The sequence below is a fragment of the Oncorhynchus clarkii genome, chromosome 2 (assembly GCF_045791955.1).
Source record: "Oncorhynchus clarkii lewisi isolate Uvic-CL-2024 chromosome 2, UVic_Ocla_1.0, whole genome shotgun sequence".
Classification (NCBI taxonomy): domain Eukaryota; kingdom Metazoa; phylum Chordata; class Actinopteri; order Salmoniformes; family Salmonidae; genus Oncorhynchus; species Oncorhynchus clarkii.
Window position 1 is genome coordinate 63,344,731 of NC_092148.1, and position 26,824 is coordinate 63,371,554.

The 26,824-nt window shown below is 41.5% G+C and overlaps 1 protein-coding gene across 1 annotated transcript in view; it reads right to left on the reverse strand.

The window, feature by feature from the left end:
- The window catches only part of LOC139381983 (N-terminal EF-hand calcium-binding protein 2-like), a 139,877-nt gene that overhangs the window by 80,156 nt on the left and 32,897 nt on the right, over positions 1-26,824 (reverse strand). Inside the window, exon 3 of the mRNA XM_071125881.1 lies at positions 1,124-1,232. Coding sequence (XP_070981982.1) covers positions 1,124-1,232 — 109 coding nt within the window. The remainder of the gene's footprint in view (positions 1-1,123; positions 1,233-26,824) is intronic.

Sequence of the window (26,824 nt, forward strand, 5' to 3'; positions counted from 1 at the left end):
GAAATTTCCTCCTCAATGTAACAAACTTTATTTGAACAGTCCAGATGATTTACATACTAGATCAAAATACACACAGGCAGAGTTGGCCTACTGTATAGTGCAGGTTAAAGTTTCAGTCATTAATCTTGTTCTGGTGGCAGCTCTGCAGAGTGGTCACTACATGGCACAGTCACAAAGTCATCAAATCTGATTTTAAACCTAACCCTAACATTTAACCTAACCTTAACCACACTGCTAACACTGATGCTTAACCCTAAACTTAAATTAAGACCAAAAAGCTAATTTTAGTTTAGCCAATTGTGTCTTTGCAGCGGGCTCATCGAAGGGGAAATCGCTCAGTTCTGCCCCCAAGACAAGACTCATGACAAAAAAAATCAACTTGCCTGTATAGCACTTCACAGCACAAACACACATTCCTATAGGATACGCCTGTCACGTTCTGACCTTTATTTCCGTTGTTTTGTATTTATTTAGTATGGTCAGGGCGTGAGTTGGGTGGGCAGTCTATGTTTGTTTTTCTATGTTTTGGGGCATTTCTATGTTTTCGGCCTAGTATGGTTCTCAATCAGAGGCAGGTGTCATTAGTTGTCTCTGATTGAGAATCATACTTAGGTAGCCTGGGTTGCACTGTTTGTTTGTGGGTGATTGTCTATGTTGATGGCTTGTTTCAGCACAGTCCATATGATTAGCTTCACGGTTGTTATTTTGTTTACTGGTTTTGTATAGTTTTCAGTGTTCACTACTTTCTTTATTAAAGATTGACCATGGACACTTACCATGCCGCGTATTGGTCCTCAGATCCTTTTCGCCTCTCCTCTTCAGATGAAGAGGAGGACGACCGTGACAACGCCCATTTGCTGACATATGCAGACACACGCACACACTTCTTTTGCAGCCCTATATGTCAGTGAACAGGCTACTAGCATGAATAGAGGGGAATAGAGGTTCTGGGATAGACCTGCAATGGATAAAAGTAGACCGAAACTAGAGGATAACTTCGGTAAAAAAAATGCAATAGTTTCATATAGCTTCAATGGTATCTCCACACTGAGGTCCAGACCCATTGTGTTCCGGTCTGTAGCTCTGCTCTGCTGTTGAAGTGTGATGTGATGCACTGTCTCACCTGGTGTTATCAGAGTCAATTGTGTGAAACAGATTCTCCAGTTCTTCCTCATTCAGCGTCCCGTCGGAGAAGAACGCCTGGAACTCGTCCAGAGATAGCTTCCCATCATCTGCAGGCAGGAGAGGAGCAGATGAGAGGAAAGGAGGAGACATCAATCAGGTTAACAGCTGCCCTTAGCCATGCTGCCATTAGCCATGCAACTACACATACCATGATCACTGTCATTACACCCTGGGCTCCTTGTGACTATCATATACACACAGTGATCAATAAACATCCTCTTTAGCATTATATCATTATCACCATTATCATCACTAACAATGTCAAAATCAGCATAATGATCGTCATAACAATAATCATCATCATCATCTTCATCATCCGCATCACAATCTATCAAAATCTCCCTGCAGTCTTCGGGCTCAATGCTTAACCATTATTGATTATGGTAAAGAATTTATACAATGATTTGGGCATTTGCGCGCTGTAAGATCAATGAAGTGAAAACCACTTGCAGAGCTTTCGATATAGCTTTTATCTCAGAATGACTCTAGAGTGAAGTACAGTTGAAGTCGGAAGTTTACATACTGTACACTTAGGTTGGAGTCATTAAAACTCGTTTTTCAACCACTCCACACATTTCTTGTTGAAAAACTATAGTTTTGGCATGTCGGTTAGGACATCTACTTTGTGCATGACACAAGTAAGTTTTCCAACAATTGTTTACAGACAGATTATTTCAGTTATAATTCACTGTATCACAATTCCAGTGGGTCAGAAGTTTACATACACTAAGTTGACTGTGCTTTTAAACAGCTTGGAAAATTCCAGAAAATTATGTCATGGCTTTAGAAGCTTCTGATAGCCTAATTGACATAATTTGAGTCAATTGGAGGTCTACCTGTGGATGTATTTCAAGTCCTACCTTCAATCTCAGTGCCTCTTTAATTGACATCATGGGAAAATCAAAAGAAATCAGCCAAGACCTCAGAAAAAAATTGGAGACCTCCACAAGTCTGGTTCATCCTTGAGAGCAATTCCCAAACGCCTGAAGGTACCACGTTCATCTGTACAAACAATAGTACGCAAGTATAAACACCATGGGACCACACAGCCGTCATACCGCTCAGGAAGGAGACGCGTTCTGTCTCATAGAGATGAACGTACTTTGGTGTTAAAATCAATCCCAGAACAACAGCAAAGGACCTTGTGAAGATGCTGGAGGAAACAGGTACAAAAGTATCTATATCCACAGTAAAACGAGTCCCATATTGACATAACCTGAAAGGCCGCTCAGCAAGGAAGAAGCCATTGCTCCAAAACCACCATAAAAAAGCCAGACTACAGTTTGCAATTGTACATGGGGACAAAGATTGTACTTTTTGGAGAAATCTCCTCTGGTCTGATGAAACAAAAATAGAACTGTTTGGCCAAAATGACCATCGTCATGTTTGGAGAGGGGGAGGCTTGCAATCCAAAGAACACCATCCCAACCGTGAAGCACAGGGGTGGCAGCATCATGTTGTTGGGGTGCTTTGCTGCAGGAGGGCCACAAAATAGATGGCATCATAAGGTGGGAAAATTATGTGGCTATATTGAAGCAACATCTCAAGACATCAGTCAGGAAGTTAAAGCTTGGTCGCAAATGGGTCTTCCAAATGGACAATGACTCCAAAGTTGTGGCAAAATGGCTTAAGGACAACAAAGTCAAGGTATTGGAGTGGCCATCACAAAGCTCCGACCTCATTCCTACAGAAAATGTGTGGACAGAACTGAAAAAGCGAGTGCGAGCAAGGAGGCCTACAAACCTGACTCAGTTACACCAGCTCTGTCAGGAGGCCATAATTCACCCAACTTATTGTGGGAAGCTTGTGGAAGGCTACCCAAACAAAATGTTTGACCCAAGTTAAACAATGTAAAGCCAATGCTACCAAATACTAATTGAGTGTATGTAAACTTCTGACCCACTGGGAATGTGATGAAAGAAATAAAAGCTGAAATAAATCATCCTCTCTGCTATTATTCTGACATTTCACATTCTTAAAATTAAGTGGTGATCCTAACTGACCTAAGACAGGGAATTTTTACGAGGATTACGTGTCAGGAATTGTGAAAAACTGAGTTTGTATGTATTTGGCTAAGATGTATGTACATTTCTGACTTCAACTGTAGATGGCTGCTACAGGCAGCTGGAGGTGGGAGAGAGTCTGCTGCAGACTCCAACTGAAACAGGGCCACCCTTGATCCACTGAGGCCCTTGACCCAGGAACAGAATTAGAAACAGACCTAAGCCTCAGTACCAAACTTAGTACCCAGCCCCACCCTTAGCCCCTGACTCCAAGCCCAGTCCCAGCCAGGAGGACTCCAGTCAGCTTTAAAGAACTACAGGAGCTTGTGGAGCCGTGCTGGGCCCTGGCTCACCATGTGAATGGGAAGGAAATTAAATATTCATACCACTATGTTTGCCCTTGAAGCTGTTCAACTGGACTTTGGCTATTGGACAAAGTGTGGGCTCTAAACTCCAGTGTATGAAAATGACTGCAGCGCAAGCCTAAAAATAACGAGTTGCTATAGTTATTGCCACCGACCAGAACTATTGAGACTTCTTTAGGATTAGTGGACTGTCCAATTTAGAGTAGATATTACGGTGAAAGAATACCATGCTACTGTTTGAGGAGAGTGGACAGTTTTGAACATGAACAAATTAGGAACATTTGGGCAGTCTTGATACAACATATTGAACAGAAATACAATGGTTCATTAGATCAGTCAAAAACTTTTCACATACACTGCTGCTGTCTACTGGCAAAAATCTAAATTGTACCTGGGCTGGAATAATACATTATGGCCTTTCTCTTGCATTTCAAAGATGATGGAAGGTTTTCTTTGCATTATATTTTACCAGATCTAATGTGTTATATTCTACTACATTCATTTCACATTTCCACAAACTTCAAAAGTGTTTCCTTTCAAATGGTACCAATAATATGCATATCCTTGCTTCAGGGCCTGAGCTACAGGCAGTTAGATTTGGGTATGTCATTTTAGGCGAAAATTTAAAAAAAGGGCCGATCCTTAAGAGGGGTTAAAGATAACATATTTTGAATCCGGTCCTTTGAATTGAAATGACAACTGGCTGCAGAAGCACATCCCCCCCCCCCCCCTCCATCCCTCTCTTTCTATTTCAGTCCTCCTCTTTATCCTATTGATATCCCAGCCCTGTTCATTCTCTTCTCTCTACCTTTATCATTGCTCTTTCTGTCACCCCTCCTTTCTCTCTTCTCTCCATTGTCACTGTCATTTTGTCTCTTGTTTGCTTTTGAGAGACACGCATAGGCACACAAAAGCTGAGTGAACTGCTGGAATAGAGGAGGAAGGATAGAGAGCAGAGCCATCTCTCTACTGAACACAGGCTCATCTCCAAACTTAAAGGGTTCTTTGGCAGTCCCCATAGGAGAACCCTTTGAAGAACCTTTTTAGGTTCCAGGCAGAACACTTTTGGGTTCCATGTAAAACCCTTTCCACAGAGGGCTCTACATGGAACCCGAAAGGGTTTACCTGAAACCAAAAAGGGTTCTACCAGGAACCAAAAAGGGTTCTCCTATGGGGACAGCTGAAGAACCCTTTGGATCTCTTTTTTTCTAAGAGGGTACCCCTCCTTTGTGTCCCCTTGTCTTACTCCATTTTCTGCGAGGGGTAGAGCCTCAGAACAGCACAACTGTACCACTAGTTAATTAAACACTGACCTACTTTACCACATTACTCGCCACTAAGGAATACCATTGCATGAAAAAGCATGCCAGCCCAACCCAGCCATCCTCTACTCTAAATTACAGTTTGCTGAAGCTCAGTGTGTACTGTGGGATAAGGGCTGGATAGGTTCTGATGTGAGCAGATCACAGGTTCCAGCACTACCTCCATTCACCAACAGGGAAGAGAACATTCTCTGTGTTCCAGGTTAATGGGTGGACTATCACTCATATCTTAGAATCAGGATCTGATAATAACAGACTGCAAATGCCAAGCTTGCATGAAAAGCTCTGCTCAGATGGCCACCATTTTCAGATTACATTATTAAGAGCCCAGATAAGAGGGAACATTCAAAGCAATGAAAAGACCTCAAAGTCAGTGGTGTTGTTTTGTGATAAAAATTGATTGAAAGTGTGTGCATGTGGGGAGGGATCTGAAGTGAGGACATATAGGGGTACATCAGACAGATGGGAACAGTTCTGGTAATATGTCTGAGTGGGCAGACGGGAATGGGGACGACGCTATACAGACCTTGCTGCTACGGACAAAAGGGATGCAATTAGGACATTTAACTTCCAGCAGGGCTCTCACATCCTGCACGCTTCTAAGAAGAAGAAGAAACATACACTATGTATTTCATGTATATCCTTAATCATTGTTTTTTGGGGCGCAGGGCTGCCTGGTTGTCATGGCAACCAGAAAAAGTGAGCTGACCCTCCTTGGGATGTTTCAATCTCACTCTGTGCACATCTCTCTCCTCTTTCCTCACCACTCGGGCTCCCGGGTGGCGTAGTGGTCTAAGGCACTGCATCTCAGTGCTAGAGGCATCACTGCAGATACCCTGGTTCGATTCCAGGCTGTATCACAACCGGCTGTAATTGGGAGTTCCACAGGCCGGTGCACAATTGGCCCAGTGTTGTCCGGGTTTGGCCGTAGGCTGTCATAGTAAATAAGAATTTGTCTTAACTGACTTGCCTAGTTAAATAAAAATTCCTCTATTCCCCATCCTCCTCATTTCAAATGATCCACATAAAGGGTATAGAGATAGTGACCCATCTTTTCTCTTTTTTATCTCCTGGACTGGGCCTTTTTACAGTTATTATCTCCTGTCTGAGGTGGTCCATGTCAGGGATCCATCCATTCAGAACAGGAGAGTAGCCCCCTACCAAGCGAGACTAGCCCACACAGAGGAATATCTTCCCGTGATGGATTGAGGGGAGTTTCATTAAAGAACAAGTTGTGGTTGTGAGTGTCTGAAAGTGATAATGTGTCTGTGTGTGTGTGTGAGTGAGAAAGAGAGAGAGAGAGAGTGTGAATGTCTGAAAATGATAACACACACACCAGTGGAGGCTGCTGAGGGGAGGACAGCTCATAATAATGGCTGTAGCGGAGCGAATGAAATAGCATCAAAAACATGGTAACCACCAACCTCCTGTGACACACGCACACACACAGGATCGGCCCCACACACAGCCAGAGCCTGTTCCAGAGACAGAGGCCTGTTTTGGCTGATAAATGAGGAACACAAGTGGCTCACACAAGGCTGTCAGCTATCCTTATCTCCCTCCATCCATCAGCACAGCCAGACCTGCCCTATCTGCCAGGATAAAGGAACACACCCAACTCCTCACACACCAGCTGCATACCAACAGATGTTACCACATAAATGAATAGACTTTAGCCTAGGTGTGAAGCATACAGCAACATACTGTATCATTAGTGATTACATTAAGTACAGAGCTTGATAGAGACAGATATTGAGTAATCTATAAATCCCGTGTCTCCTCAATGAGTGTCTGTCATCTGTCATGATGAGAGTGGGGTTCAACCCTCATTAATGGGGTTCTATCCTCATTAAACATTATGATCCCCAGCCTCACTGACAGGATCAATTAATGAACAATAGCCCAACGTGATTAAGATTTAATCGACTCCTACGACTCATCCCTCAGAACATGGCCACAGAGACAGAGGCCTGGTGAGGCTTGATGTTCAGGACTGGAGAACACAGAGATATTTAGTCGTATCTATATTGGGGAACAGCCCTGACTTAAAATGAACATGAGCCCAGGCAATAGCAGCTCAGCACAGACTGTGAACACAGCACTCCCAACCAATCTGCTCAAAATACACTCACTAAGAAGTCAAACTATTTTTATTGCAACATACAGTTGAAGTCGGAAGTTTACATACACTTACAGTGGGGCAAAAAAGTATTTAGTCAGCCGCCAATTGTGCAAGTTCTCCCACTTAAAAAGATGAGAGAGGCCTGTAATTTTCATCATAGGTACACTTCAACTATGACAGACAAAATGAGAAAAGAAAATCCAGAAAATCACATTGTAGAATTTTTAATGAATTTATTTGCAAATTATGGTGGAAAATATGTATTTGGTCAATAACAAAAGTTTATCTCAATACTTTGTTATATACCCTTTGTTGGCAATGACAGAGGTCAAACGTTTTCTGTAAGTCTTCACAAGGTTTTCACACACTGTTGCTGGTATTTGGGCCCATTCCTCCATGCAGATCTCCTCTAGAGCAGTGATGTTTTGGGGCTGTTGCTGGGTAACACGGACTTTCATTTCCCTCCAAAGATTTTCTATGGGGTTGAGATCTGGAGACTGGCTAGGCCACTCTAGGACCTTGAAATGCTTCTTACGAAGCCACTCCTTCATGCTGAAAGACCCAGCCACGTTTCATCTTCAATGCCCTTGCTGATGGAAGGAGGTTTTCACTAAAAATCTCACAATACATGGCCCCATTCATTCTTTCCTTTACACGGATCAGTCGTCCTGGTCCCTTTGCAGAAAAACAGCCCCAAAGCATGATGTTTCCACCCCCATGCTTCACAGTAGGTATGGTATTCTTTGGATGCAACTCAGCATTCTTTGTCCTCCAAACACGACGAGTTGAGTTTTTACCAAAAAGTTATATTTTGGTTTCATCTGACCATATGACATTCTCCCAATCTTCTTCTGGATCACCCAAATGCTCTCTAGCAAACTTCAGACGGGCCTGGACATGTACTGGCTTAAGCAGGGGGACACGTCTGGCACTGCAGGATTTGAGTCCCTGGCGGCGTAGTGTGTTACTGATGGTAGGCTTTTTTACTTTGGTCCCAGCTCTCTGCAGGTCATTCACTAGGTCCCTCCGTGTGGTTCTGGGATTTTTGCTCAACGTTCTTGTGATCATTTTGACCCCACGGGGTGAGATCTTGCGTGGAGCCCCAGATCGAGGGAGATTATCAGTGGTCTTGTATGTCTTCCATTTCCTAATAATTGCTCCCACAGTTGATTTCTTCAAACCAAGCTGCTTGCCTATTGCAGATGCAGTCTTCCCAGCCTGGTGCAGGTCTACAATTTTGTTTCTGGTGTCCTTTGACAGCTCTTTTGTCTTGGCCATAGTGGAGTTTGGAGTGTGACTGTTTGAGGTTGTGGACAGGTGTCTTTTATACTGATAACAAGTTCAAACAGGTGCCATTAATACAGGTAACGAGTGGAGGACAGAGGAGCCTCTTAAAGAAGAAGTTACAGGTCTGTGAGAGCCAGAAATCTTGCTTGTTTTTAGGTGACCAAATACTTATTTTCCACCATAATTTGCAAATAAATTCATTAAAAATCCTACAATGTGATTTTCTGTATTTTTTTTTCTCATTTTGTCTGTCATAGTTGAAGTGTACCTATGATGAAAATTACAGGCCTCTCTCATCTTTTTAAGTGGGAGAACTTGCACAATTGGTGTCTGACTAAATACTTTTTTGCCCCACTGTAGGTTGGAGTCATTAACCACTCCACAAAATTCTTGTTAACAAACTATAGTTTTGGCAAGTCGGTGAGGACATCTACTTTATGTATGACATAACTCATTTTTCCAACAATTGTTTACAGACAGATTATTTCACTTATAATTCACTGCATCACAATTCCAGTGGGTCAGAAGTTTACATACACTAAGTTGACTGTGCCTTTAAACAGCCTGGAAAATTCCAGAAAATGACATCTTCTGATAGGCTAATTGACATAATTTGAATCAATTGGAGGTGTACCTGTGCATATTTCAAGGCCTACCTTAAAACTCAGTGCCTCTTTGCTTGACATCATGGGAAAATCTAAAGAAATCATCCAATACCTCAGACAAAAATTGTAGACCTCCACGAGTCTGGTTCATCCTTGGGAGCAATTTCCAAATGCCTTCAGGTACCATGTTCATCTGTACAAACAATAGTACGCAAGTATAAACACCATGGGACCAAGCATTCGTCATACCACTCAGGAAGGAGACGCATTCTGTCTCCTAGAGATAAACGTACTTTGGTGCGAAAAGTGCAAATCAATCCCAGAACAACAACAAAGGATCTTGTGAAGATGCTGGAGGAAACAGGTACACAAGTATCTACATCCACAGTAAAACAAGTCCTATATCAACAAAACCTGAAAGGCCGCTCAGCAAGGAAGAAGCCACTATTCCAAACCACCATAAAAAAGCCAGACTACAGTTTGCAACTGCACATGGGGACAAAGATCGTACTTTTTGGAGAAATGTCCTCTGGTCTGATGAAACAAAATTAGAACTGTTTGGCCATAATGACCATTGTTATGTTTGGAGGAAAAAGGGGGAGGCTTGCAAGCTGAAGAACACCATCCCAACTGTGAAGCACGGGGGTGGCAGTATCATGTTGTGGGGGTGCTTTGCTGCAGGAGGTACTGGTGCACTTCACAAAATAGATAGCATCATGAGAAGAAAAATTATGTGGATATATTGAAGCAACATCTCAAGACATCAGTCAGGAAGTCAAAGCTTGGTCACAAATGGGTCTTCCAAATGGACAATGACCCCAAACATACTTCCAAAGTTGTGGCAAAATGGCTTAAGGACAACAAAGTCAAGGTGTTGGAGTGGCCATCAGAAAGCCTTGACTGGGAATGTGATGAAAGAAAGAAAGAATTCTCTATACTATTATTCTGACATTTCACATTCTTAAAATAAACTGGTGATCCTAACTGACCTAAGACAGGGACGTTTTACTGGGATTAAAAGTCAGGAATTGTGAGTTTAAATGTATTTGGTTAATGTGTATATAAAACTTTCAACTTCAACTGTATCTATTTTAATACAGACCTATCTCAAAACATCAGCTGCTCCGCTTGCTCCATTGCTCAGGCACTAATGCACACACACACACACACACACACACACACACACACACACACACACACACACACACACACACACACACACACACACACACACACACACACACACACACACACACACACACACACACACAATTATGTGATATCACACAGAGTTCTGAGACTCAAACACACACACACTCACACACACACAAACACACACACACACACACAATTATGTGATATCACACAGAGTTCTGAGACTCAGACACACACACACAAAAAACACACAAACGCACACACACACAATTCTGTGATATCACACACACACACACACAAACACACACACACACACACACACACACACACACACACACACACACACACACACACACACACACACACAGACAAACACAAAGAAAGGCAGCAGGGTTAATTACCAGGCATCTAAATGTCATTTGGACAGGGACCCTACTGAGCCCTGGCTCAGAGAAGCACATTGCATCCAGCCATGTCATGTGATTTACACCTTCATGGCCGCAGCTCATTAGTGAGAGCACAGAAAGGGCATTAACAGAAAGACAAAGAAAGATTACCTTCAGGATGGATTCCCTACTATTCTCCAACTCTTGTAGTAAGAGACAAAGATAAACTCACTCACATAAAACACACACACGAGCTAAAACACACACACAAGACGAGATGGTTTGGGATGAATTAGACCGCAGAGTGAAGGAAAAGCAGCCAACAAGTGCTCAGAATGTGTGGGAACTCCTTCAAGAACTGCTGGAAAAGCATTCCAGGTGAAGCTGGTTGAGCGAATGCCAAGAGTGTGCAAAGCTGTCATCAAGGCAAAGGGTGTTTACTTTGAAGAATCTCACATATAAAATATGTTTAAATTTGTTTATAAATTTTTTGGTTATTACATGATTCCATATGTGTTTTTCATAGTTTTGATGTCTTCACTATTATTCTACAATGTGAAAATAGTAAAAAATAATGAAAAACCCTGGAATTACTAGGTGTGTCTACATTTTTGACTGGTACTACACTACTGTTCAAAAGTTTGGGGTCACTTAGAAATGTCCTTGTCTTTGAAAGAAAAGCACATTTTTGTCCATTAAAATAACATCAAATTGATCCGAAATACAGTGTAGACATTGCTAATGTTGTAAATGACTATTGTAGCTTGAAACGGCTGATTATTAATGGAATATCTACATAGGCTTACTGTGCTAATTAAAGAAGCAATAAACCTGGCCTTCTTTAGACTAGTTGAGTATCTGGAGCATCAGCATTTGTGGGTTTGATTACAGGCTCAAAATGGCCAGAAACAAAGAACTTTCTTCTGAAACTCATCAGTCTATCCTTGTTCTGCGAAATGAAGGGTATTTCATGCGAGAAATAGGCAAGAAACTGAAGAACTCGTACAACGCTGTGAACTACTCCCTTCACAGAACAGTGCAAACGGTCTCTAACCAGAATAGAAAGAGGAGTGGGAGGCCCCAGTGCACAACTGAGGAAGAGGACAAGTATATTAACAACGGCTCAACTGTGAAGTGGTAGGCCACACAAGCTCATAGAACGGGACCGCTGAGTGTTGAAGAGTGTAGCGCGTAAAAAATAATCTGCCCTCAGTTCACTCCTGAATTACAAACTGCCCCTGGGAGCAACTTCAACACAAGAACTGTTTGTCGTAAGCTTCATGAAATTGGTTTCCATGGCCGAGCAGCCACACACAAGCCTAAGATCACCATGCACAATGCCAAGAGTCAGCTGGAGTGGTTTAAAGCTCACAATTCTGGAGTCATGAATCACTCTTCACCATCTGGCAGTTGACAAATCTGGATGTGGTGGATGCCAGGGGAACGCTACCTGCCCAATGGATAGAGCCAACGGTAAAGTTTGGTGGAGGAGGTATAATGGTCGGAGGCTGTTTTTCATGGTTCAGGCTAGGCCCCTTAGTTTCAGTGAAGGGAAATCTTAATGCTATAGCATACAATGACATTCTAGACAATTCTGTATTTCCAACTTTGTGGCAACAGTTTGGGGAATACCCTTTCCTGTTTCAGCGTGCACAAAGCTAGGTCCATACAGAAATGGTTTGTCGAGATCGGTGTGGGAGAACTTGACTGGCCTGCACAGAGCCTTGACCTCAACCCCATCAAACACCTATGGGATGAATTGGAACACTGATTGCGAGCCAGGCCTAATCGCCCCACATCTGTACCCGACCTCACTAATGCTTTTGTGGATGAATGGAACCAAGTCCCCGTAGCAATGTTACAACATCTAGTGGAAAGCCTTCCCAGAAGAGTGGAGGCTGTTATAGCTGTGGAGTGGAGGCTGATTTTGGAATGAGATGGTCGACGGGCATGTGTCCACATACTGCTGTACATATCGTTCTTACTATATCTGTTGGTGTATATACAGTGCCTTCAGAAAGTATTCACACCATTTGACTTTTTCATAATTGTGTTGCATTACAGCCTGAATTTAAAATGGATTACATTTTTTTATGTTGGTTACTGGCCTACACACAATACCCCAGGTCTAAACCCTACCTCCGCCCATCTCCCTGTGTGCCTGCTGCCTCTTGGGCTTCCGTGTCCCCTCGTATCGTCGCCGTTCCTCTTTTGCTGCTTCCGCCTGCTTCCATGGCAGGGTCTTATCCCCTGCCATTACCTCCTTAAAGGTCCAGGATGTCCTCCACTCACTTTTCTCAGGATCCCTGCTTCTCTTGAACACGCTGCTTGGTCCGTTGGTGGTGGGATCTTCTGTCACGTTCGTCATAATGATGAGACCAAGGCGCAGCGTGAGCATAGTTCCACATAATTTTAATGAACTTAAACTCACCTAACAAAACAACAAACAACCAAACGAAACGTGAAGCTACTGGTGTGCACTAAGGCAACTACACATAGACAAGATCCCACAACACAAATTAGGAAAAGGGCTACCTAAATATGATCGATTAACAGCTGTCTCTGATTGGGATCCATATCAGGCCAACATAGACATACAAAACTCCTAGACATACAAAACCCCTAGACATACAAAAACTAGAGTACCCACTCTAGTCACACCCTGACCTAACCAAAATATATAGAAAAACAGAGATATCTAAGGTCAGGGCGTGACAATTACAAATGATTAACAAATAAAAATGTATTGAGTCAATAACTATTCAACCCCTTTGTTATGGCAAGCCTAAACAAGTTCAGGAGTAAAAATGTGCTTAACAAGCCACACAATATGTTGCATGGACTCACTCTGTGTGCAATAAATGTGTTTCACATGATTTTTTTAACAACTACCTCAATACACCCAGTCACTACAAATATACAGGTGCCCTTCCTAACTCAGTTGCCAAAGAGGAAGGAAACTGCTCAGGAATTTCACCATGAGGCCAATGGTAATTTTTAAAACAGTTACGGAGTTGAATGGTTTTGATAGGCGAAACCTGGGGATGGATCAACATCATTGAAGTAATACTTGTGATGTGTGTGTGACAAAGCAATTAACTATTTTTTTCCTGAATACAAAGTGTTATGTTTAGGGCAAATACAATACAATACATTGCTAAGTACCCCTCTCCATACTTTCAAACATAGTGGTGGCTGCATCATGTTATGGGTATGCTAGTAATCATTAAGGGCTGGGAGTTTTTCAGGATAAAAAAAGGAGCGGAATGGAGCTTAGCACAGGCAAAATCCTACAGGAAGACCTGGCTGTCCACTTTCCACCAGACACTGGAAGAGAATTCACCTTTCAGCAGGACAATAACCTAAAACACAATGTCAAATTTACACTGGAGTTGCTTACCAAGAAGGCAGTGAATGTTTATGAGTGGCGAGTTACAGTTTTGACTTAAATCTACTGGAAAATCTATGGCAAGACCTTAAAATGGTTGTCTATAAATGATTAACAACCAATTTCACAGAGCTTGAAGAATGAGAGTGAGTGAGAGTAATGAGAATGAGAGTAATGTGGAAACCTCTTTGAGACTTACGCAGAAAGACTCACAGCTGTAATCGCTGCCAAAGATGCTTCTACAAAGTATTGACTCAGGGGTGTGAATACTTATGGAAATGAGATACAGTATTTCTGTATTTAATGTTCAATCAAAAATAAAATAGCAAAACATTCTAAAAACATGTTTTCACTTTGTCATTATGGGGTATTGTGTGTAGATTCATTTAATCAATTTTGAATTCAGGCTGTAACACAACAAAATGTGGAATAAGTCAAGGGGTATGAATACTTTCTGAAGGCTCTGTATGCATAGATTGCATTTGGATTACTGATACAGTGTTATTTGGGGTTTTAACTGGATTCTTTCTGATATTCTCTATTATTTATTACTTGTGTACTTGTTTGACATTTTACTGCACTAGGAGCTAGTAACACAAGCATTTCGCTGCACCGCGATAACATCTGCTAAACTGTGTACTGTATGCCACCAATAAACTTGATTTGATACCTCGCCAAGAATAAACAGAGATAATATTGTCACCCTGGCCACTTACCAGGCCTGTCAATCATGTTACTTCTAAACAAATCCTCCTTAATATCATCCTCCTATGTTAACCCTTTGTGAAGAGTCACCAACCTCTGTGCTCTAAAATAAACGTGAAGAACAGAGAGAAAGAGCTGATGATGACGACATTGTAATGTAATACAGAAAATCCCCATCAATTGGATGAGTCACTATTATGTAGGTGGATTGAAATTATCCAAACATTATTTTGAATATAATAATAATAAACTACATTAGTCAATCTGACTCCATTATCATGTGAATGCTATTGGCCCAGAATGGTATCCAGAGGGAATATAGCCAGCCTTGCGTCACCACTCGGAATACTATAAAATGCACGTGTCTAGGTTTACCGTTATGCAATTATTAAGAGGCTGAGGAACAAGGAGTTAATATTTTGCAATCAATGTCTTAGCATTCAATTATTCAGTTAACCTCAGAGATGCACAGCTAGATACCAAGCATATATCCTATGTGCCTTTTGGAAAGTATTCAGACCACTTGACTTTTTCAACATTTTCTTAAGTTACATCCTTATTTTAAAGTGGATTAAATAAAATAAAATCCTCTGCAATCTACACACAATACCCCATAATGACAAAGCAAAAATGTCACACCCTGATCTGGTTCACCTGTCCTTGTGATTGTTTCCACCCCCTCCAGGTGTTGCTTACTATCCCCGGTGTATACAGTTGAAGTCGGAAGTTTACAGACACTTAGGTTGGACTCATAAAAACTCGTTTTTCAACCACTCCACAAATTTCTTGTTAACTAACTATAGTTTTGGCAAGTCGGTTAGGACATCTACAAGTAATTTTTCCAACAGTTATTACCAGACAGATTATTTAACTTATAATTCACTGTATCACAATTCCAGTGGGTCAGAAGTTTACATACACTAAGTTGACTGTGCCTTTAAACAGCTTGGAAAATTCCAGAAAATGATGTCATGGCTTTAGAAGCTTCTGATAGACTAATTGACATCATTTGAGTCAATTGGAGGTGTACCTGTGGATGTATTTCAAGGCCTACCTTCAAACTCAGTGCCTCTTTGCTTGACATCATGGGAAAATCAAATATTGTAGACCTCCACAATCTGGTTCATCCTTGAGAGCAATTTCCAAATGCCTGAAGGTACAACGTTCATCTGTACAAACAATAGTACGCAAGTATAAACACCATGGGATCACGCAGCCGTCATACCGCTCAGGAACGAGACGCGTTCTGTCTCATAGAGATGAGCGTACATTGGTGCGAAAAGTGCAAATAAATCCCAGAACAACAGCAAAGGACCTTGTGAAGATGCTGGAGGAAACGGGTATAAAAGTATCTATATCTACAGTAAAACGAGTCCTATATCGACATAACCTGAAAGGTCGCTCAGCAAGGAAGAAGCCACTGCTACAAAACTGCCATAAAAAAGACTACGGTTTGTAACTGCACATGGGGACAAAGATCGCACTTTTTGGAAAAATGTCCTCTGGTCTGATGAAACAAAAATAGAACTGTTTGGCCATAATAACCATCGTTATGTTTGGAGGAAAAAGGGGGCAGCTTGCAAGCTGAAGAACACCATGTGGGGGTGCTTTGCTGCAGGAGGGACTGGTGCACTTCACAAAATAGATGGCATTATGAGGCAGGAAAATTATGTGGATATATTGAAGCAACATCTCAAGACAAGTTAAAGCTTGGTCGCAAATGGGTCTTCCAAATGGACAATGACCCCAAGCATACTTCCAAAGTTGTGGCAAAATGGCTTAAGGACAACCAAGTCAAGGTATTGGAGTGGCCATTACAAAGTCCTGACCTCAATCCTATGGAACATTTGTGGGCAGAACTGAAAAAGCGTGTGCGAGCAAAGAGGCCTACAAACCTGACTCAGTTACACCAGCTCTGTCAGGAGGGATGGGCCAAAATTCACCCAACTTATTGTGGGAAGCTTGTGAAAGGCTAGTGGTTAGAGTGTTGGACTAGTAACCGGAAGGTTGCAAGTTCAAACCCCCGAGCTGACAAGGTACAAATCTGTCGTTCTGCCCCTGAACAGGCAGTTAACCCACTGTTCCTAGGCCTTCATTGAAAATAAGAATTTGTTCTTAACTGACTTGCCTAGTAAAATAAAAATACAAATTATTCTGACATTTCACATTCTTAAAATAAAGTGGTGATCCTAACTGACCTAAGACTGGGAATTTTTACGAGGATTAAATGTCAGGAATTGTGAAAAACTGAGTTGAAATGTATTTGGCTAAGGTGTATATAAACTTCCAACTTCAACTGCATCTATTTTAATACCGACCTATCTCAAAACATCACTAATCATTGAAAATTATAAATTACCTAATGGATCATGATAATTTTTAAGTTTTGAAAGGGAGGGCCCGCCTATTCCCTTCAAGCCCGCCTATCCCCTTGTACTGTTTTTGGACTCAAATCTGGTTTCTGACTGTCTGCCCTGACTTCGAGACTACCAATCGTCTGATACAGTTTGGACTCTGACCTGATATATGAACTCTCGCCTGTCCCCAACCTGCCTTGTTATAATAAATGTGTCTGCATTTGGGTCTCGCCTTGTGCCCTTATGGAAAAAGGTTTTTAGAAATATTTGCAAATTGATAAAAAAATTATAATAATTGAAATACCTTATTTACATACTGTAAGTATTCAGACCCTTTGCTTTGAGACTTTAAATTGAGCTCAGGTGCATCCTGTTTCCATTGACCATCCGTGACATGTTTCTACAACTTGATTGGAGTCCACCTGTGGTACATTCAATTGATTGGTCATGATTTGAAAAGGCACAAACCTGTATATATAAGGTCCCACAGTTGACAGTGCATGTCAGAGCAAAAACCAAGCCATGAGGTCAAAGGAATTCTCCGTAGAGCTCCGAGACAGGATTGCGTTGATGCACAGATCTGGGGAAGGGTACTAAAAAATGTCTGCAGCATTGAAGGTTCCCAAGAACACAGTGGCCTCCATCATTCTTAAATGGATGATGTTTGGAACCACCAAGACTCTTCATAGAGCTTGCCGTCTGGCCCAAAAAGTTCTAGAGTTCCTCTATGGAGATGGGAGAACCTTCCAGAAGGACAACCATCTCTGTAGCACTCCACCAATCAGGCCTTTATGGTAGTGGCCAGACGGAAGCCACTCCTCAGTAAAAGGCACATGACAGCCCGCTTGGAGTTTGACAAAAGGCACCTAAAGACTCACAGGCCATGAGAAACAAGATTCTCTGGTCTGATGAAAGCAAGATTGAACTCTGTGACCTGAATGCTAAGCGTCACGCCTGGTGGAAACTTGGCACCATCCCTACAGTGAAGGATGGTGGTGGCAGCATCATGCTGTGGGGATGTTTTTCAGCGGCAGGGATTGGGAAACTAGTCAGGATCGAGGGAAAGATGAACGGAGCAAAGTACTGAGAGATCCTTGATGAAAACCTGTTCCAGAACATTCAGGACCTCAGACTGGGGTGAAGGTTCACCTTCCAATAGGACAACAACCCTAAGCATGCAGACAACGCAGGAGTGGCTTTGGGACAAGTCTCTGAATGTGCTTGAGTGGCCCAGCTAGAGCACGGATTTGAACCCTATCAAACATCTCCCTAGAGACCTGAAAATAGCTTTGCAGCAACGCTCCCCATCCAACTTGACAGAGCTTGAAAGGATCTGCAGAGAAGAATGGGAGAAACTCCCCAAATAGAGGTGTGCCAAGCTTGTAGCATCATACCTGAGAGGACTCGATGCTGTAATCACTGCTAAAGGTGCTTCAACAAAGTACTGAGTAAAGGGTACTTATGTAAATGTTATATTTAAGTTATATTTTTTATAAATTAGCAAAAATGTCTAAAAACCTGTTTTTGCATTGTCATTATAGGTTGTTGTTTAGATTGATTAGGTGAAAATGTATTTAATACATTTTGGAATAAGGCTGTAACATAACAAAATGTGGAAAAAGTCAAGGGACTGAATTGCTTTGTGAATAACATTTAACATTAAACATTTCACCAAATAAAATATATATTACTGTGAAGTAATCCGATTTATTGCAGTTACTCAATAAGAATACAATTACCAAATGGTACATACCTGAAATCTTCACAATAAAAATAATACAGAATATCCTAACTCTTAACAGCATAGAAAATTTGCATGGAGATCAGGAGATCGGTTTACCAATGACTGCATGATCGACGTTTAAACGCAAACTCCTTGTATCTCCAATCGTCTAATTAACATAACTTTGCATGGCCCAAAAACACAAAAACAAAGGCATGAAAACAACACACATTCTCTAATATAATCAAATCAAAAACTCAAATCAAATCACCACACCTTAACACTGTATAATAAGAGCACACCCCTGTATTGCTCCTCTTTGAACTATGCGCCGTCCGACAAACAGAATAACAGATTCTCTGTAACAATAAATCCATAGCACTTAGAGTACAATGAAACATATCAAAATTCATAGCTCTTCATGAACTCTTGTAACAATCCAAACATGACAATTAAATCAAACCAGTAACATTAATTTAGTTGATTCAAGTTTCATCAGTCATCACCTCTCCTGGCTTCAGTGACCCTAGGACTTCTGTGAGAAAACACTCTTCATCGAGATAGCCACAGATAAGGTGTGTTTGATCCCTGTGGTAGCCCACAGATGGTCGGCCATCCAAACAATGTCATAAATCGTGATTGTGATATCGTGATATCCTTATTTTAAAGTGGATTAAATAAAATAAAATCCTCTGCAATCTACACACAATACCCCATAATGACAAAGCAAAAATGTCACACCCTGATCTGGTTCACCTGTCCTTGTGATTGTTTCCACCCCCTCCAGGTGTTGCTTACTATCCCCGGTGTATACAGTTGAAGTCGGAAGTTTACAGACACTTAGGTTGGACTCATAAAAACTCGTTTTTCAACCACTCCACAAATTTCTTGTTAACTAACTATAGTTTTGGCAAGTCGGTTAGGACATCTACAAGTAATTTTTCCAACAGTTATTACCAGACAGATTATTTAACTTATAATTCACTGTATCACAATTCCAGTGGGTCAGAAGTTTACATACACTAAGTTGACTGTGCCTTTAAACAGCTTGGAAAATTCCAGAAAATGATGTCATGGCTTTAGAAGCTTCTGATAGACTAATTGACATCATTTGAGTCAATTGGAGGTGTACCTGTGGATGTATTTCAAGGCCTACCTTCAAACTCAGTGCCTCTTTGCTTGACATCATGGGAAAATCAAATATTGTAGACCTCCACAATCTGGTTCATCCTTGAGAGCAATTTCCAAATGCCTGAAGGTACAACGTTCATCTGTACAAACAATAGTACGCAAGTATAAACACCATGGGATCACGCAGCCGTCATACCGCTCAGGAACGAGACGCGTTCTGTCTCATAGAGATGAGCGTACATTGGTGCGAAAAGTGCAAATAAATCCCAGAACAACAGCAAAGGACCTTGTGAAGATGCTGGAGGAAACGGGTATAAAAGTATCTATATCTACAGTAAAACGAGTCCTATATCGACATAACCTGAAAGGTCGCTCAGCAAGGAAGAAGCCACTGCTACAAAACTGCCATAAAAAAGACTACGGTTTGTAACTGCACATGGGGACAAAGATCGCACTTTTTGGAAAAATGTCCTCTGGTCTGATGAAACAAAAATAGAACTGTTTGGCCATAATAACCATCGTTATGTTTGGAGGAAAAAGGGGGCAGCTTGCAAGCTGAAGAACACCATGTGGGGGTGCTTTGCTGCAGGAGGGACTGGTGCACTTCACAAAATAGATGGCATTATGAGGCAGGAAAATTATGTGGATATATTGAAGCAACATCTCAAGACAAGTTAAAGCTTGGTCGCAAATGGGTCTTCCAAATGGACAATGACCCCAAGCATACTTCCAAAGTTGTGGCAAAATGGCTTAAGGACAACCAAGTCAAGGTATTGGAGTGGCCATTACAAAGTCCTGACCTCAATCCTATGGAACATTTGTGGGCAGAACTGAAAAAGCGTGTGCGAGCAAAGAGGCCTACAAACCTGACTCAGTTACACCAGCTCTGTCAGGAGGGATGGGCCAAAATTCACCCAACTTATTGTGGGAAGCTTGTGAAAGGCTAGTGGTTAGAGTGTTGGACTAGTAACCGGAAGGTTGCAAGTTCAAACCCCCGAGCTGACAAGGTACAAATCTGTCGTTCTGCCCCTGAACAGGCAGTTAACCCACTGTTCCTAGGCCTTCATTGAAAATAAGAATTTGTTCTTAACTGACTTGCCTAGTAAAATAAAAATACAAATTATTCTGACATTTCACATTCTTAAAATAAAGTGGTGATCCTAACTGACCTAAGACTGGGAATTTTTACGAGGATTAAATGTCAGGAATTGTGAAAAACTGAGTTGAAATGTATTTGGCTAAGGTGTATATAAACTTCCAACTTCAACTGCATCTATTTTAATACCGACCTATCTCAAAACATCACTAATCATTGAAAATTATAAATTACCTAATGGATCATGATAATTTTTAAGTTTTGAAAGGGAGGGCCCGCCTATTCCCTTCAAGCCCGCCTATCCCCTTGTACTGTTTTTGGACTCAAATCTGGTTTCTGACTGTCTGCCCTGACTTCGAGACTACCAATCGTCTGATACAGTTTGGACTCTGACCTGATATATGAACTCTCGCCTGTCCCCAACCTGCCTTGTTATAATAAATGTGTCTGCATTTGGGTCTCGCCTTGTGCCCTTATGGAAAAAGGTTTTTAGAAATATTTGCAAATTGATAAAAAAATTATAATAATTGAAATACCTTATTTACATACTGTAAGTATTCAGACCCTTTGCTTTGAGACTTTAAATTGAGCTCAGGTGCATCCTGTTTCCATTGACCATCCGTGACATGTTTCTACAACTTGATTGGAGTCCACCTGTGGTACATTCAATTGATTGGTCATGATTTGAAAAGGCACAAACCTGTATATATAAGGTCCCACAGTTGACAGTGCATGTCAGAGCAAAAACCAAGCCATGAGGTCAAAGGAATTCTCCGTAGAGCTCCGAGACAGGATTGCGTTGATGCACAGATCTGGGGAAGGGTACTAAAAAATGTCTGCAGCATTGAAGGTTCCCAAGAACACAGTGGCCTCCATCATTCTTAAATGGATGATGTTTGGAACCACCAAGACTCTTCATAGAGCTTGCCGTCTGGCCCAAAAAGTTCTAGAGTTCCTCTATGGAGATGGGAGAACCTTCCAGAAGGACAACCATCTCTGTAGCACTCCACCAATCAGGCCTTTATGGTAGTGGCCAGACGGAAGCCACTCCTCAGTAAAAGGCACATGACAGCCCGCTTGGAGTTTGACAAAAGGCACCTAAAGACTCACAGGCCATGAGAAACAAGATTCTCTGGTCTGATGAAAGCAAGATTGAACTCTGTGACCTGAATGCTAAGCGTCACGCCTGGTGGAAACTTGGCACCATCCCTACAGTGAAGGATGGTGGTGGCAGCATCATGCTGTGGGGATGTTTTTCAGCGGCAGGGATTGGGAAACTAGTCAGGATCGAGGGAAAGATGAACGGAGCAAAGTACTGAGAGATCCTTGATGAAAACCTGTTCCAGAACATTCAGGACCTCAGACTGGGGTGAAGGTTCACCTTCCAATAGGACAACAACCCTAAGCATGCAGACAACGCAGGAGTGGCTTTGGGACAAGTCTCTGAATGTGCTTGAGTGGCCCAGCTAGAGCACGGATTTGAACCCTATCAAACATCTCCCTAGAGACCTGAAAATAGCTTTGCAGCAACGCTCCCCATCCAACTTGACAGAGCTTGAAAGGATCTGCAGAGAAGAATGGGAGAAACTCCCCAAATAGAGGTGTGCCAAGCTTGTAGCATCATACCTGAGAGGACTCGATGCTGTAATCACTGCTAAAGGTGCTTCAACAAAGTACTGAGTAAAGGGTACTTATGTAAATGTTATATTTAAGTTATATTTTTTATAAATTAGCAAAAATGTCTAAAAACCTGTTTTTGCATTGTCATTATAGGTTGTTGTTTAGATTGATTAGGTGAAAATGTATTTAATACATTTTGGAATAAGGCTGTAACATAACAAAATGTGGAAAAAGTCAAGGGACTGAATTGCTTTGTGAATAACATTTAACATTAAACATTTCACCAAATAAAATATATATTACTGTGAAGTAATCCGATTTATTGCAGTTACTCAATAAGAATACAATTACCAAATGGTACATACCTGAAATCTTCACAATAAAAATAATACAGAATATCCTAACTCTTAACAGCATAGAAAATTTGCATGGAGATCAGGAGATCGGTTTACCAATGACTGCATGATCGACGTTTAAACGCAAACTCCTTGTATCTCCAATCGTCTAATTAACATAACTTTGCATGGCCCAAAAACACAAAAACAAAGGCATGAAAACAACACACATTCTCTAATATAATCAAATCAAAAACTCAAATCAAATCACCACACCTTAACACTGTATAATAAGAGCACACCCCTGTATTGCTCCTCTTTGAACTATGCGCCGTCCGACAAACAGAATAACAGATTCTCTGTAACAATAAATCCATAGCACTTAGAGTACAATGAAACATATCAAAATTCATAGCTCTTCATGAACTCTTGTAACAATCCAAACATGACAATTAAATCAAACCAGTAACATTAATTTAGTTGATTCAAGTTTCATCAGTCATCACCTCTCCTGGCTTCAGTGACCCTAGGACTTCTGTGAGAAAACACTCTTCATCGAGATAGCCACAGATAAGGTGTGTTTGATCCCTGTGGTAGCCCACAGATGGTCGGCCATCCAAACAATGTCATAAATCGTGATTGTGATATCGTGATATCCTTATTTTAAAGTGGATTAAATAAAATAAAATCCTCTGCAATCTACACACAATACCCCATAATGACAAAGCAAAAATGTCACACCCTGATCTGGTTCACCTGTCCTTGTGATTGTTTCCACCCCCTCCAGGTGTTGCTTACTATCCCCGGTGTATACAGTTGAAGTCGGAAGTTTACAGACACTTAGGTTGGACTCATAAAAACTCGTTTTTCAACCACTCCACAAATTTCTTGTTAACTAACTATAGTTTTGGCAAGTCGGTTAGGACATCTACAAGTAATTTTTCCAACAGTTATTACCAGACAGATTATTTAACTTATAATTCACTGTATCACAATTCCAGTGGGTCAGAAGTTTACATACACTAAGTTGACTGTGCCTTTAAACAGCTTGGAAAATTCCAGAAAATGATGTCATGGCTTTAGAAGCTTCTGATAGACTAATTGACATCATTTGAGTCAATTGGAGGTGTACCTGTGGATGTATTTCAAGGCCTACCTTCAAACTCAGTGCCTCTTTGCTTGACATCATGGGAAAATCAAATATTGTAGACCTCCACAATCTGGTTCATCCTTGAGAGCAATTTCCAAATGCCTGAAGGTACAACGTTCATCTGTACAAACAATAGTACGCAAGTATAAACACCATGGGATCACGCAGCCGTCATACCGCTCAGGAACGAGACGCGTTCTGTCTCATAGAGATGAGCGTACATTGGTGCGAAAAGTGCAAATAAATCCCAGAACAACAGCAAAGGACCTTGTGAAGATGCTGGAGGAAACGGGTATAAAAGTATCTATATCTACAGTAAAACGAGTCCTATATCGACATAACCTGAAAGGTCGCTCAGCAAGGAAGAAGCCACTGCTACAAAACTGCCATAAAAAAGACTACGGTTTGTAACTGCACATGGGGACAAAGATCGCACTTTTTGGAAAAATGTCCTCTGGTCTGATGAAACAAAAATAGAACTGTTTGGCCATAATAACCATCGTTATGTTTGGAGGAAAAAGGGGGCAGCTTGCAAGCTGAAGAACACCATGTGGGGGTGCTTTGCTGCAGGAGGGACTGGTGCACTTCACAAAATAGATGGCATTATGAGGCAGGAAAATTATGTGGATATATTGAAGCAACATCTCAAGACAAGTTAAAGCTTGGTCGCAAATGGGTCTTCCAAATGGACAATGACCCCAAGCATACTTCCAAAGTTGTGGCAAAATGGCTTAAGGACAACCAAGTCAAGGTATTGGAGTGGCCATTACAAAGTCCTGACCTCAATCCTATGGAACATTTGTGGGCAGAACTGAAAAAGCGTGTGCGAGCAAAGAGGCCTACAAACCTGACTCAGTTACACCAGCTCTGTCAGGAGGGATGGGCCAAAATTCACCCAACTTATTGTGGGAAGCTTGTGAAAGGCTAGTGGTTAGAGTGTTGGACTAGTAACCGGAAGGTTGCAAGTTCAAACCCCCGAGCTGACAAGGTACAAATCTGTCGTTCTGCCCCTGAACAGGCAGTTAACCCACTGTTCCTAGGCCTTCATTGAAAATAAGAATTTGTTCTTAACTGACTTGCCTAGTAAAATAAAAATACAAATTATTCTGACATTTCACATTCTTAAAATAAAGTGGTGATCCTAACTGACCTAAGACTGGGAATTTTTACGAGGATTAAATGTCAGGAATTGTGAAAAACTGAGTTGAAATGTATTTGGCTAAGGTGTATATAAACTTCCAACTTCAACTGCATCTATTTTAATACCGACCTATCTCAAAACATCACTAATCATTGAAAATTATAAATTACCTAATGGATCATGATAATTTTTAAGTTTTGAAAGGGAGGGCCCGCCTATTCCCTTCAAGCCCGCCTATCCCCTTGTACTGTTTTTGGACTCAAATCTGGTTTCTGACTGTCTGCCCTGACTTCGAGACTACCAATCGTCTGATACAGTTTGGACTCTGACCTGATATATGAACTCTCGCCTGTCCCCAACCTGCCTTGTTATAATAAATGTGTCTGCATTTGGGTCTCGCCTTGTGCCCTTATGGAAAAAGGTTTTTAGAAATATTTGCAAATTGATAAAAAAATTATAATAATTGAAATACCTTATTTACATACTGTAAGTATTCAGACCCTTTGCTTTGAGACTTTAAATTGAGCTCAGGTGCATCCTGTTTCCATTGACCATCCGTGACATGTTTCTACAACTTGATTGGAGTCCACCTGTGGTACATTCAATTGATTGGTCATGATTTGAAAAGGCACAAACCTGTATATATAAGGTCCCACAGTTGACAGTGCATGTCAGAGCAAAAACCAAGCCATGAGGTCAAAGGAATTCTCCGTAGAGCTCCGAGACAGGATTGCGTTGATGCACAGATCTGGGGAAGGGTACTAAAAAATGTCTGCAGCATTGAAGGTTCCCAAGAACACAGTGGCCTCCATCATTCTTAAATGGATGATGTTTGGAACCACCAAGACTCTTCATAGAGCTTGCCGTCTGGCCCAAAAAGTTCTAGAGTTCCTCTATGGAGATGGGAGAACCTTCCAGAAGGACAACCATCTCTGTAGCACTCCACCAATCAGGCCTTTATGGTAGTGGCCAGACGGAAGCCACTCCTCAGTAAAAGGCACATGACAGCCCGCTTGGAGTTTGACAAAAGGCACCTAAAGACTCACAGGCCATGAGAAACAAGATTCTCTGGTCTGATGAAAGCAAGATTGAACTCTGTGACCTGAATGCTAAGCGTCACGCCTGGTGGAAACTTGGCACCATCCCTACAGTGAAGGATGGTGGTGGCAGCATCATGCTGTGGGGATGTTTTTCAGCGGCAGGGATTGGGAAACTAGTCAGGATCGAGGGAAAGATGAACGGAGCAAAGTACTGAGAGATCCTTGATGAAAACCTGTTCCAGAACATTCAGGACCTCAGACTGGGGTGAAGGTTCACCTTCCAATAGGACAACAACCCTAAGCATGCAGACAACGCAGGAGTGGCTTTGGGACAAGTCTCTGAATGTGCTTGAGTGGCCCAGCTAGAGCACGGATTTGAACCCTATCAAACATCTCCCTAGAGACCTGAAAATAGCTTTGCAGCAACGCTCCCCATCCAACTTGACAGAGCTTGAAAGGATCTGCAGAGAAGAATGGGAGAAACTCCCCAAATAGAGGTGTGCCAAGCTTGTAGCATCATACCTGAGAGGACTCGATGCTGTAATCACTGCTAAAGGTGCTTCAACAAAGTACTGAGTAAAGGGTACTTATGTAAATGTTATATTTAAGTTATATTTTTTATAAATTAGCAAAAATGTCTAAAAACCTGTTTTTGCATTGTCATTATAGGTTGTTGTTTAGATTGATTAGGTGAAAATGTATTTAATA